The sequence below is a fragment of the Astatotilapia calliptera genome, chromosome 18 (assembly GCF_964374335.1).
Source record: "Astatotilapia calliptera chromosome 18, fAstCal68.1, whole genome shotgun sequence".
NCBI classification, from domain to species: domain Eukaryota; kingdom Metazoa; phylum Chordata; class Actinopteri; order Cichliformes; family Cichlidae; genus Astatotilapia; species Astatotilapia calliptera.
The window spans coordinates 25,529,429-25,543,993 of NC_137439.1; the positions used below are offsets into that span (position 1 = coordinate 25,529,429).

General features: G+C 44.1%; 1 protein-coding gene and 1 long non-coding RNA gene across 2 annotated transcripts in view; one reads left to right on the top strand and one right to left on the bottom strand.

The window, feature by feature from the left end:
* Positions 1-1,681: 1,681 nt before the first annotated feature.
* Positions 1,682-14,565, top strand: part of LOC113010624 (Y+L amino acid transporter 2) — a 13,509-nt gene continuing 625 nt past the window's right edge. The window contains exons 1-10 of the mRNA XM_026149793.2: positions 1,682-1,806; positions 3,800-4,332; positions 5,874-5,999; positions 6,087-6,231; positions 10,963-11,086; positions 11,320-11,423; positions 11,535-11,631; positions 11,732-11,881; positions 12,987-13,170; positions 13,890-14,565. The exon at positions 13,890-14,565 is cut by the window's right edge and continues 625 nt beyond it. Of these exons, the coding sequence (XP_026005578.2) occupies positions 3,813-4,332; positions 5,874-5,999; positions 6,087-6,231; positions 10,963-11,086; positions 11,320-11,423; positions 11,535-11,631; positions 11,732-11,881; positions 12,987-13,170; positions 13,890-13,984 (1,545 nt within the window). The 5' untranslated portion in view covers positions 1,682-1,806; positions 3,800-3,812 and the 3' untranslated portion in view covers positions 13,985-14,565. The remainder of the gene's footprint in view (positions 1,807-3,799; positions 4,333-5,873; positions 6,000-6,086; positions 6,232-10,962; positions 11,087-11,319; positions 11,424-11,534; positions 11,632-11,731; positions 11,882-12,986; positions 13,171-13,889) is intronic.
* On the bottom strand, positions 3,556-6,983 carry LOC145422043 (uncharacterized). Its single transcript, XR_013903424.1, has 2 exons — positions 6,797-6,983; positions 3,556-4,330 (listed from the first exon to the last, which is right to left on the bottom strand). It is a non-coding gene; the product is annotated as an uncharacterized LOC145422043 (long non-coding RNA).

A 14,565-nucleotide genomic window follows, 5' to 3' on the forward strand; every position in this document is an offset into this window, starting at 1 on the left:
CCAGGTACAGTTTACCGACGGATGGGTGCAGGACCTTGAAATGCACCGTGTAGAACGAAAGACCATCGTACGTATCATAAGTTTACCAGTCTCACAAATCGTCGTCATAAATACAGATTCGTTAACCGTTTATTAATAGGACCTTTGAGCTCAACGGTAATTAATTAGTAGTGGAAATAATTTCTGGTACCCATCACAGAAATGTAGCAGTGACAATAATATTGTATGCTGTAATCGTACTGGACAATTAGTGATACAAAAAACCTGTTTTATCCTGTGAATAAAAGTATGTGTTTTTGTCAGTGTACCATAATAACAGAGGCGAAACGCAATATTGTGTCAGGACAATTTACTATTTATGCACAATAAATAAAGGAGCATAGCGCGACAATTTCTGTTCAGCGCCAGACTTGCTTGTAACCTATATCACCAGTTATGTTAAGAAAAATGACGCATTAACTACAACAGCAGACTGACCTTTGTGTAAATGCTTGGAGCAGACTAACCTGTGAGCTGGAGTGTTCTGGGACGTTATATTTGATCTTTGAATGGCTGCAATCCAGGCCATCCGTCGCCTCTTTGTTACTTCGGAAACATGGCTCGAACAATTTCTCTTCAACGACGTAATCCGATAACAACCGATCTCTTTACCCGTCGGCTTCCCGTGGCTGTCATGCGACCGGCTATTGCAGTTAATAATACAACAGCTTCTTGACATTTTTGTGTTTCTTTTTATCGCTGTGTGACTGATTTTAATTGAAAGCCTGCGTGCGCTAGTACCGCTTGCCACGAGTTCCCAGAATCCTTTGCGGTTCTACCCGTGAATGACGTCACATTTTCAATCTCTATATAATATGCGTGTTAAATTTTATATTTGGGGTAAAATATCAAGTCTTTTCAAGTAAACCGGTTCAAGTCCAATTCAAGTCCCAAGTCATTGGTGTAAAAGTCCAAGTCAAGTCACAAGTCTGAGAACATTTTTTCAAGTCAAGTCTAAAGTCATAAAATTAATGACTCGAGTCTGACTCGAGTCCAAGTCATGTGACTCGAGTCCACACCTCTGCTTCACAATCCATGACTTTAATGTTGAGTACAATTTAAACAGTCGAGTCTTCATCCTCATGGGCTAAATTACCAAAATAATTTTTGTAGCAGGCTATAAACATGTATATTGCTCCTGTAAAGCTGGGCATTTTAACATATCATGTGAGGACTGACTTACTTTTGAGCCGACCTCAAGTGGAAGTTGCACTTTTAGCCTTGGAGTTGGCTGCTTGGCAAGAAATAGTTTATTCAAGTTTGTACTTCACTTATAGATCGTTCAACAAACAAGCTGCTGGACATAGCTTTCTAGTCATTTTCCTGGCCTGCAGATGTCTACAAGGAGGCACAAAAACTCATAGTAGTAGAGTCTTCCTTCTGTATACCAGGCATGAGGTGGGTTATGCCCCTGGAAACACTCCCTGCAAATTAAGATAAGCTTAATGACACTTTTCATCACAGTATAAATAACTATCCTGTATGTCGGGTCAATTGGAGCTTGGCTCCCTCTGTCTCAGCTGTTGAAGGCTCTGTGTGGGCAAGAACGTCTGCTTGTCTCTGAAAATAGCACAGGGGGCAACATGAGAGTGTGGCCCAAGAAAAACACACGTTATGGAAGGGCTGACCTGCAGCGATTGCAACATCAACCATCCTGTTGGTGCCTCTCAGATGTGATCTCCCCCGGTGCCAGACTGGTGTTTCAGACCTGAGTGGTGGCCTGAGACAGACTGCATGTTCAGAGGAACAGACAGACTTGAAAACAAGGTAAGTTAATCTTTTGTTATTTACATGCCTGTATTATACAGTGGGGCAAAAAAGTATTTAGTCAGCCACCGATTGTGCAAGTTCCCCCACTTAAAATGATGACAGAGGTCAGTAATTTGCACCAGAGGTACACTTCAACTGTGAGAGACAGAATGTGAAAAAAAAATCCATGAATTCACATGGTAGGATTTGTAAAGAATTTATTCGTAAATTAGGGTGGAAAATAAGTATTTGGTCACCTCAAACAAGGAAAATCTCTGGCTCTCACAGACCTGTAACGTCTTCTGTAAGAAGCTTTTCTGTCCCCCACTCGTTACCTGTATGAATGGCACCTGTTTGAACTCATCATCTGTATAAAAGACACCTGTCCACAGCCTCAATCAGTCAGACTCCAAACTCCGCCATGGCCAAGACCAAAGAGCTCTCGAAGGACACCAGGAAAAGTATTGTAGACCTGCACCAGACTGGGAAGAGTGAATCTACAATAGGCAAGCAGCTTGGTGTGAAAAAATCAACTGTGGGAGCAATCATCAGAAAATGGAAGACATACAAGACCACTGATAATCTCCCTCGATCTGGGGCTCCACGCAAGATCTCATCCCGTGGGGTCAAAATGACCATGAGAACGGTGAGCAAAGATCCCAGAACCACACGGGGGGACCTGGTGAATGACCTGCAGAGAGCTGGGACCAAAGTAACAAAGGTCACCATCAGTAACACACTACAACGGCAGGGAATCAAATCCCGCAGTGCCAGACGTGTTCCGCTGCTGAAGCCAGTGCATGTCCAGGCCCGTCTGAAGTCTGCCAGAGAGCACATGGATGATACAGCAGAGGATTGGGAGAATGTCATGTGGTCAGATGAAACCAAAGTAGAACTTTTTGGTATAAACTCAACTCGTCATGTTTGGAGGACGAAGAATACTGAGTTGCATCCCAAGAACACCATACCTACTGTGAAGCATGGGGGTGGAAACATCATGCTATGGGGCTGTTTTTCTGCCAAGGGGACAGGACGACTGATCCGTGTTAAGGACAGAATGAATGGGGCCATGTATCGTGAGATTTTGAGCCAAAACCTCCTTCCATCAGTGAGAACTTTGAAGATGAAACGAGGCTGGGTCTTCCAACATGACAATGATCCAAAACACACCGCCCGGGCAACAAAGGAGTGGCTCCGTAAGAAGCATTTGAAAGTCCTGGAGTGGCCTAGCCAGTCTCCAGACCTCAACCCCATAGAAAATCTGTGGCGGGAGTTGAAAGTCCGTGTTGCTCGGCGACAGCCCCAAAACATCACTGCTCTCGAGAAGATCTGCATGGAGGAATGGGCCAAAATACCAGCTACTGTGTGTGCAAACCTGGTAAAGACCTATAGTAAACGTTTGACCTCTGTTATTGCCAACAAAGGTTATGTTACAAAGTATTGAGTTGTATTTTTGTTATTGACCAAATACTTATTTTCCACCCTGATTTACGAATAAATTCTTTACAAATCCTACCATGTGAATTCATGGATTTTTTTTTCACATTCTGTCTCTCACAGTTGAAGTGTACCTCTGGTGCAAATTACTGACCTCTGTCATCATTTTAAGTGGGGGAACTTGCACAATCGGTGGCTGACTAAATACTTTTTTGCCCCACTGTATGTCATGAGTCACTCGTGCTGTTCATTTATATCTATAATTATAAACAAAGGGGAGTGATCTGTGTTGGGGATTTGCATGCTTGTATTCTTAAGTTTGAACATGTGTCATGGAGAATTTTTTATTTTTTTTAATACATTGTGTGCTAGGTAAGTCTGTTAAATTTACAATAAACTTATTGTACTATTCTTAGTTAGTGTATTGTCTGTCTTGTCTTAATGTTGGTTTAAAATGGAGCACTGTAACAAAAAATAATTTCCCCCAGGGATCAATAAAGTATTCTGATTCTGATTCTGATTCTGATAAATTTGAATAATCCCATCTAATTTTTCCCTATCATCTCCATCTCAGCTCTGCTGGAATAATGGGGGATCTGAGACAGACCATTGGGGTCATGTCACAGACGATATGTCCGAGCTCACGAGTTCCATCTGAGGAGGACCTAAAGGCTCCAAATGGTGTTAAAGAAGAGAAAATGCAGATGAAGAGGGAGATTTCTCTCCTGAATGGGATCTGCCTCATTGTGGGCAACATGATCGGCTCTGGGATTTTTGTTTCACCAAAGGGCGTACTCATGTACAGCGCTTCTTATGGACTGTCGCTGCTCATCTGGGCTCTTGGCGGGATCTTCTCAGTGTTTGGGGCTTTGTGCTACGCAGAGCTCGGCACCACCATCACCAAATCTGGAGCCAGCTACGCCTACATCCTGGAGTCTTTTGGTGGCTTCTTGGCTTTCATTCGTCTGTGGACGTCCATCCTCCTGATCGAGCCAGCCAGCCAGGCTGTGATTTCGCTGACATTCGCCAACTACCTGGTGGAGGCTTTCTACCCCACCTGCCAGCCGCCGTATGCTGCTGTCCGCCTCCTTGCTGCAGCCTGTCTCTGTAAGAAACACAGCTGTGTCTGAATGAGTGTGCCCACTGGGTTTTGTATTGAGCTGTAAATGTGGATTTTTAAATGAAACAAAATGTGCTGTTGCAGTTTGCTGCAGAAAAAGCTTAAATTTACTAACTACTCACATTTGACTCTAGCATGCTTTTGGTATACCTACGAGTTCATGGTCGACTCAATGACAGCAAGGACATTGTTCCTTAAGTCTTGTAGTTTGTTTAGATGCAACTTTGCAAAGTTAAGCTATGCTGCCATGTCCTTTTTAGAGAGAAGAGGCTTTCTCCTCCCAACCTTTCCAAACAAAGCTATAGTCATTCAGTCTTTCTTTCTAAGTGCACTCTTGTAAACTGTAACATTTAACATGTTTACTGAGGCCTGTAGGGTCTGAGATGTAGCTCTTGGGGGTTTTTGCAGTTTCTCTTAATGTTGCAGTGTGACCTTGGGGTGATTTTGTTGGAACATCCACTCCTGGGATGATTGCGACATGTGTTAACACACACTTGAAACTCTAAACCACCAAACCGCTAAAACTTCAGCTTGATTTCTGTGGAAGGAGTGAGAATGCACTTATTTTCTCAATGCCAAGTCTAAATTTGTATCAATTAAAGCCATTTCATTTCTTTTTAACCTCTACAAACAATTATTAAATTAATTAATAAAGCATCTACTTGGTAAACCTTGGTTAAACACATTCCTGCACTGGGTTTTAATTACATAATTATGGTGATACAATCCAATATTGCTACTTGTAATTTTACCCTGATATAGCCACAGCTTATATTAAGTTACTACTGATGAACACCTACCCTTATCCACTCCTGCCAGTTCGAAAACACAGCCCAGGGGCTCAGTGGTTAGTGCTCTTGCTTCACTGTTTTCTGTTTCAAGCTTGGGCCTGAATTTTCTGTGTGGAGGTCTAGTTTGTCACTGGAGCTGCCCACTGCTAATGCTTCGAATGACCCAAATTAATTTCCTTACAGTCCCTAAACATGTATATCTTGCAGAATACAGTGTGGCTTTTATTGTGAGGCAGTCAGGAGAAATGTAAAATGTTTTGTTTCGTTTCGAATAGTTGAGTAAAACCAGATTAAAAGAGCTTTAGTGCTGCCCACAGTCACATCTGATCTATTCATGCCAGTACCAAACCCGATAGCCCTTTGTAGTACTGGCATAAGCTAAAGTTAGGCTGCCAGTCCCATGTCACAGAGTTTTGCAGTGATTGGATTGCAGACTGTAGCAAGCAGAAGTGTTATTTACGTGAGAGAGCAGCGATGCTGTGAATCACCCATCGCTCTACCAAGAAGTGTGATTCTGTTTTGGTATCCTCGAGCCATTTGCAGCCCACGTGACAGAAAGAAAGGAGCAGTGTGAGAGAGTCAGGTTTCTGTTTGCTACAAACTGCTTTAGTTTCACAAACTGCTGGCTAAACTGCTGTGTCATGCAGGATTCCTTAATGTACATCGTAGAAAGCAGAAGCAGTGTTTCTGTGTTTGGTCATGTTTGTTCATTGCCTTCATCCTCTACTTTGTTCCAGGTATCCTCATCTTCATTAACTGTGCTTGTGTGAAGTGGGGGACTCTAGTGCAGGACATCTTCACTTATGCCAAACTGATGTCACTTTTCCTCATCATTATTATAGGAATCCTGAAGATATCCAGTGGTAAGTGAAAGTAAAAGTAAGAATTCGTGTGGGAAAGCTAAATAAAATGTTACACTCAAAGTAAAACTCGATCTTGTCTTTGTGTAGGAGAAACGAAGAGCTTTGAGAACCCGATGGAGGGCTCCACGGCAGACCCCGGCGCCATCGCTTTGGCCCTCTACTCAGCTCTCTTCTCCTACTCTGGCTGGGACACGCTCAACTATGTAACTGAGGAGATTTGTAACCCAGAGAGGTGACTGAGGCAGTGAAATGAAAAAGAAAATGCACTCAGACTCGTACGCTCGAGGCTCCATGGCAACTTCTGACTAGATTGTATTTCCTGCTTTTAGCTTAGTGATGAGAAATCCACTAAAAGTTAATTTTTGACAGTCCTGATCAATCAGAGTAGAAGGGTTAACATGCCTTTGAGCAGATTAGCTGAGATAGTACAGACAATAAAAATGAGCCACTGGACTCCTGCACTAAAACACAGCACTGACTATATTTTTAATGTCCACTCACAGCATTATACATCTGTGTAACGAGAACAAACAAAAAACATGACGGAGAATCATCTTAATGAAAGATTCGTGCAAAGCTGCTTATTTTGGAACACCATTAGGAAATCACAAATATACAGTGGCCCAATAAGAAAAACGCTGCAAAAGCACACAAAACAAAACGGAAATAGGAAAAAACACAAGGGAAGTGTTTTTGGAGAGACAATAACCCGACGGACCAGTTGCAGGAACCCAAAACATGCTACGTATAATACTGATGATGGATTTTTATGCTAATAGTTAGGCTAACACACTTACCTCTCATCTTTTCTTTCCTCACAAAACCGATAGATCCTCCACTACTTTTAAGTGTCTCCCAGCGCAATTCTTAGCATATTTTGGTTCCTGCAACTGGTCCGTGGAGTTATTGTGTCCCCAGAAACACTTCCCTTGTGCTTTTGGAAATCTGTTTTTTCCTATTTCCGTTGTCGTTTTTCCTATTTCTGTTTTCTTATTGCTGGTGTTTTCTTAAGTTGCAGTCCGTTTGGCCTCTCTGGGCCACCATACAAATAGCTATTTGTACGTAGATTATCAGATATCACCGACATTGAAGTCAAATAAATTCTCTCTAGATAACTTAAAGGAAAGCCCCCAAAACTCTGAAAGAGTGACTGTTTAATAGCCCTGATAAAATAAGTAAATTTCTCTACAGCCAGTGTTGTAGCTAAGGTAGAAAACCAATCCTATGAGTCATTTTCCGTGTTACAGCAACAACTCTTCTTACCAATAACAAACACATTTCTAAAAAGCTCTTTTGATTCTGTGAAATGTTAAAATTAGCAGGATGCAAACCTAATATAAAAGCTTAGGGTCAGAAGGTATTTGTTTGAAAATTTTGTGTTTTGCATTGAATGTTTCACACATTTTCTTTAAATCCACAATATTGTAATTATTGTGCTTTTCACCTTCCAAAAGGCAGGTCATTGTTTTGTTTGCTCTTAGAAGCAGCAGATATTTTAAGCAAAAAAGTATTTTAAAAAAACTACACTACACTACATCCACGCTCTATGGTTCTGTCCACCAGTTCAGAAATTTTGGCGTGAGATATGGGAAGACTTATCAAAGTGTCTGAAATGTAACATTCCAGCCTCCCCTTTAGTATGCTTGCTGGGCGACTTGGATGAGGTCACTGCAGAAATAAACACAGCCCACGTTGTTTTTACTGCCCTATGCATTGCCAAGAAAATGGTCCTCATTAACTGGAAAAATAAAAATAATCTTAATTCTAACCAATATAAAAACCATCTAATAGATCACATTAGTCTTGATACAACATCTGCCATCACATTTGATCATTTGGGCTCCTTTGATCGGCTTCATCACCTAGTGGGGGTGGGGGGTCATGGTTTGGTCCTGCCTTCGCTATTGTGGTTGATATGGGGGTAGGGACGGCCTTAGGGCGTCTGGGGAGTCCCTAGGGACGTTTCCCTAGAGGGACTAACCTGGGGGATGTGGCCATGACCTGGTTAGGAGCTCTGGGGCTCTTGGATGGTGTTTTCCTTGTGGCTGCGTACAGTGGAGATGGGGAGGGTCTGTGCTGGCGGACGTTGGTTACTGGCCTGGTAGCCTGGCTGCCCCTGGGAGGCTTGGGGGTCTGGTGGGTGCTCCGCCCCCCGGTCTGGGGTGCTGGCCGGGCCTTGGGGGCTTGGGTCCTGGCTGTTGTGTCGCCGGAGCAGTGGGCGGGTGGGTGCAGGGGGGCTCAGCCCCAGTGCAGGGGACCTCTGGTGTATCGGCCCTACTAGGGGGCTCTCTAACTGGTGGGGAGGTTGTTATATCTTTGCAGGTGGTCTCCTCACTACAGGACCTCACTCTGCAGGTGGGGGGAGAGATATAGGAGAGGTGGAGAATGAACTCAACCTGGGTGTCTATTGTCTTGTGTAGTTTGGGAGTTGATTGGATGATGGGGTGGGTGCAGTTTTCTCTGGGGTGGAGTCGGGTGGGCTGCCCCGGACTCTGTGGGGCTGGGCGGTGCTGCTGCTGCGGGCCCCGGTCCGGATGGGTCTGGGCCCCCTTGCCCTGGTGGGTTCCAGAGTGTGGGGGTGCCTACTGGGGTCAGCGGGGGAGCTGGCCCCAGGGAGGGGCCGCTTGCCCCTCCCTTTCTTCCCTCCCCATCCTCAGCTGCCTCCCTATTCCCGCTCTACCACACCCACCCACACACGCAGGGCTTGGGGTGCAGGTATGTCACCAGGGTGCAGGGGAGGCACTCCCCCTCTGTCCCCTTCTGGCCGCCTGTGCCTCAATTTTATTCTGCAACCTAGACATCCACATTACTCACACTCTCACATAACACATACATATAGGGCCTTGGGGGTGGGCACGTTTTACAGCATCCAGAGGATGGTCGGTGTACTCCAACCCACCTCTGGCGCTGGTGCCCTACCCTCAATTTTAAATGCATTTAGACACTAAGGGTTTTCGGGAAGAGCCGTGCTGCTCTCTGAGAGGAAGCTAGTACCATGCTCTCCTGAGTTTTAAATGCAGTTTAGAACAGCACACAGCAACACTACATATGAGCGGGCGTAGGGAGGTTTGGGGTCTTCACTCACCCCGGTTCTGTTAGCCGTCAGGGCTTGGGGGCTGGGAGGAGGTGCTGGCCGTCAGACTGGGGTCTGGGATGCGGGGCCTCCCTGCTACTGCAGATAAGGAGGTGGTCCGCTTGCCTCCACCCCAGAGAGAAGGGTTACATCTCCTGGGTCTAGGTGCGGCTTGCCCCTCTGGGGGCGGGGGTACCTGGACCTGGGATATAGAGTATGTTTGGGGAGTGTGACTGTCTGTGCAGTGTCTATTTGTGTCTGTCTACACTTTGGGCGAGTGCCGAGTATTTGGTTGTGCATATGGGGTGGGAATGCACGTTTGTGTCTGCGTGCGCCTGTTCGTCTGTGTCTATATGTCAGGTTGGGTCTTAGACTCCACCTCTCTGGGAACATCTCAGGCCCTCTAAAGTACGGAGGCCTATCTCCCCTCACCACACTCCTTCCGGGGGACGGGATGCCCTCAGGCCTCTGGCCTCTGGGCCTGAAGCTCGGTCCCCTCTGGCACAGCTGGCTGCCGGCAGAGCCCGCGGGCACGCCACTGCAACCCCCTCTGGCCTCTGCTCTGTAGCTGCGGGGTGACCTCTCCTTTGGGGCTCTGCTCAGCTCTTCCCAGGAGGGTGGCACGGTTCCCCCCCCCTTTGGTGGTCCTCCTCGGGTCCTCGTACTCTGGGGCCTCTGGATGTCTGGGGCCTGGATCTCCTCCATACCTGCTTCATGCCCTGGGGGACGGGGCTGTGGCTCCCCACACTCCCTAGCAGATCGTTACATGGAGAAACCTTTGGAATACAAGCGTGCTGATCCACACAGGTGTGCACACAGGTGTGCACACGGGTGTACACACGGGTGTTCACGCGGACTACACCTTTCTTGGCTGCTGCCTCAAAGCACATTGTGCGCTGTCTATCTTGCGTGCTGCACAATATCATTTATTATTTAGTATCTACTGATATCTACTGCTAGCTAGTTTATTGTGATGGTGCTGTTTTTTTTTTTATTATGTTGCTCTTTGTTGTTTGCTTTCTCTTGTTTGTTTTTTTTCTCCATACAGGTGACCCAGGTGTTTTGTTTGTTTGTTTGTTTTTCTTTCTTTTTTTTTTCTTTCTTCTCCCCCTTCTCACCGTCTCTTCTCCCCTTTGGTTTTCTTTCTCTCCCTCTCTTTCTTTCATTCTTTCTCCCTGTCCTATCCCCCAGTCATGTCTGTCCCGTTTGTAGCAACTGCAAATAAAATAAATACATAATTATAATAAAAGTCAATCAAATGGACCAATATGGCAAGGCCATGATGATCCAATTGGTAAAATAAATCCGCTTGGCATCTTTCTTGGCCTTAAGACAACAATTCTGATGGCTAAAGATCCAAACGGGACACAAAAAAAAAAAAACAAAAAAAAAAAAAAAGAAAACTACACTACAGAGGCATTACACACTACCTGCCCATCACCAGACTGTGTGCAGACCCATTTGGACACCAGCTGGGAACGACAGCGAAGCATGCAGTAGCTACAGAGTCCTTCAAAAACTGGTGGAGACCAAAACAAGAGCTAAAAGACAGCGAATAGTGGACATTTATAAGACAGAAAAATGCTTGACTCCCAAAGAAGAGCTACTAAAGCAACCTAAATGGTGATAATACGCCTAATTTCATTATCACAGGTTTAACTGCAGATGATTTCAGTTACTTTCACAAGTCTTATTGTAGCACAGCGTCCCATAACTGTCTTTTAATCACTATCTGAACACTTTTAAATTGTGTATTGTTGGCATGAAACCAGCTGCTATTCTTTGTCCCAGCTCTGTGTAAAACATATTCCTGAACAAAAGGAAATGAAGTGTAGGAGCTGAAGTCAGATTCTTCTGTAATCGCCGTGTGTGATTATGCTTTTGTTGCAGAAATCTGCCCCTGGCCATCGCCATTTCCATGCCCATAGTGACCATCATCTACCTACTGACCAACGTGGCGTACTATGTGGTTCTAGACATGTCCTCTCTGCTTGCCAGTGACGCTGTCGCTGTGGTGAGACACCTGAGAGTTTCGTTCCTGCTAAATATAGGTCTGTTCAGCTTAGACCAGGACATTTTGTTCTCTGAGATGAAAACAGGACTTGAGAAAATAAAGTAATGTAACATCTACGTCAGCTGCAGAAAATATAAGGGTTTAAGGCCGCGACAGACCCTTAGGAAAACTGCTCAGATCTCTTCATCGTCAATATGTAGTGTGAATTAACCAATGCAAATGTGACCCCACAGACATTTGGAAATGCGGTCCTGGGGCCGTTCAGCTGGATCATCCCTGTTTCTGTAGCCATGTCCTGCTATGGAGGACTCAATGCTTCCGTCATTGCTGCTTCACGGTAATGAGAAAATACAGAGTGTGTCCCAACTTACGCTGTGATGGCACTTGTGATGGAAGTATGACTGATGAAGTATGTTCCCACTAACCTTCCACCTCGCTGATCACACAGGCTGTTTTTTGTTGGAGCCAGAGAGGGTCACCTCCCCAACAGTCTGAGTCTGATTCACCTGAAGCGCTACACGCCCATACCTGCTCTGCTATTCAACGTTAGAAACAAAACTGCCTTGTAAAACACAAATGAACGTGTTTCATCATACCACGATCCCATGGGGATTCTTTACTTGTCCTTGTGCTGTGTGGCTACAGGGCTTAATGGGCCTGATTTTCCTGTGTGTGAGGGACGTGTTTCAGCTCATCAACTACTTCAGCTTCAGCTACTGGCTCTATGTGGGTCTCTCTGTGGCTGGCCTCATCTACCTACGCATCACCCAGCCGGAAAGATACAGACCTGTCAAGGTGACGCTTCTTTTTTTTTTAAGTTCGACCTTTTTTGAAGAAAAGGTCAGAGATCCAAATAACATGATATTTAGGATCCACATACATCATTCCCTATATGCCTCTATGCTGTCAACACCAACAATGCCAGCAGGAAACCTAGCTTTAAATAGCTATATAGCATTAATATCATATCATTCTGACATTCAGAACAATCTACTATCCTTGATAGAGAGGTCAGAGGTCAAATATGGCATGATATTTTATCATATACAGGACTTTCTAAATGTTACCAACACACACCACAGCTGTAAGAGGTTATAAGAGGCAGTCAGCAAAGCGTTGGCTTTGGTGTGATATCTAGCGCCCAGTAGGTTTACATACAAACATTTGAAAACAGGAAAGCTGGCATGAACGGTGCCAAAGAGAGGAACCGAAACTGATAAGGGTGCGTGGCAGTCTGGGATCTCAACTTAAAACAGGAAGTCACGAGCACATTAAGAAAGGTCAGATATGTATTTTGTTTGACGTGACATCATTTCTGTATGCTAGCTTGCCAACTTCTTTGACCTTCACAATTAACGTCACCGAGTTTATTTACACTAGATTAACAATTCATGGTTTAAAGATTATACCCATTCAGCTGTAGCGCTGCTGAAACACTAGCATGAATGAGGAGAAAATGCGTGACTTGCCCCTCGTTATCTACAACACAAAAGCAACAAATACACATTTAAGAGCGAATTAAGCTGTCGAGTGGTTGTAAGAAAATATAAAAACATTTTCAGATTCTGCTAAAGTGCTGTCCCCAAATCTGACCTCTCCCATCACAACAAACTGTTTTCACTTCCTGCTACTGCCATCTGTTCCTTGTTTATACATCAGCTTCCATATGATGAAATAAAATCAGGAATTGTGTAAAGAAAGAAAGAAATATAAATAGTTACCATAGTTGCATGCACTCAGAATTAAAGTGTGGTGTTGTTTTGTGCACACTGAGTGATTATGAACATAAAAAGGTGGTGAACACTGTGTTTTGAACCATTGCTCTTCATGTCAACATACACATTTAAACACTCAGAGATTCTCAGAAAGACTAACCAGATGTGCATGTCTCTCTTCACAGCTCACCTTGTTCTTCCCCTTCATCTACTGTTTTTGTAGCCTGTTCTTAGTCATCGTCCCTCTGTACGGTGACACCATCAACTCCCTCATAGGAATTGGTATTGCACTGTCTGGTGTGCCAGTTTATTACGTGGCCATTTACCTGCCTGAGGAGAGAAGGCCTAAATTCATCCGCAAGCTAAACAGTAAGACTTAAAATCTATATTTTATACTGTTTTCAGTTTTTCTCTAGGCCTCGTTGTTGGTTGAATATATAGTCATGTGAAAAACTAAGCACATCTTTACTGCTTCCATAGGAATGCAACAATTGCAGTGAGAAAGAATGTGAGAGATGGCATGATGTTCTAACCTGGCAGCTCAGCTTAGGTTTGCAAAGTTGGATCAACGTTTTCTGGACAAACGTAGAGATGTAAATCAAACACAGCATATCAGTGCAAACACCTCATACCAACTGTAGTGGAGGGTGATGGTTTTAGCTTATTTTGCAGCTGTGCATAAATGAATGGCTGCAAACCTCAATGAACTGAAGCAGCGTTTTAAAGAGTTGGCCAAAATATCGCCACAATGATGTGACAGACTCATAAAGTAACACAGAAAGTGATCGCTTCAAGTTATTGCCGTTAAAGGTGGTTTCACAAGCTACAAAAAGATTTTCACAGGACTGCATAGCATTCTGTTCTTTTCCTTTTTCAAAGAAGTGAAAACGCCCTGATTTAAGTCATTCTACTTAGAATTACGTGCTACATGTCCTCCTTTCACCCTTTACCCAGATTGCCAAATACCGCCGTCTTTAACATCAAATTCAGCATTAGTCATCCTGAATCATGAATCAGCTGTAACTGACCTCTTCTCTTCCTCTCTTTCTTCCCATCCCTCCCACATCCTCCGCCGTGTCCTCGTCTAGCCTTCGCCACCAGATACACCCAGATGTTGCTGTATTGCTGCATGACTGAATCTGACACAGAGGAAGAAATTCATGGAGGCATTAAAACACAATGAAGCTGCAAACAGACTCCCAAAGCCTTGTTCACGGAAAACAAGGCTTTGCATGTACTCTCAGCGTTTGTGAGGATTTCTCAAATGAAAGACAAATAATTTGAGAAACTGGTGACGTGATTTCTTCAGTGCTACACTTTTCCACTGAGAGCAAAGAATATCTTCTATGAGGATATACGTTTAAAAATGTTGCCAAAACTAGATTTTTATTTTTGAGAGTTTTGTGAAGATGTAAGCTGATCACCTTTTGTCTGATTAACACGTTACGTAATGAAAATCCTACTGTTGTGGTCATGTGATCACAGTCTTCAGTTTTCAGAAGCATATTTAAACTTAATATTCATCTCTGGATTTTTTTTTTACAGTTTGATTATATTCATATGTGGATGACTGTGCAAGTGTAAAACACTATTAACAATGTCGCTTTCAGCTAATGCAACTGATTCCTGAGCCGCTTCTCTGCAAAGCTGTTTCACTTCAGGTATTTTCAAAATGTTTGCATCTTCTTCTTTTTTTTTTTGAGAGAGAGAGAGATAGCCAAGCTTTTTTTTCCACCAACCAAACATTTACTGCAGGCTGGTGGG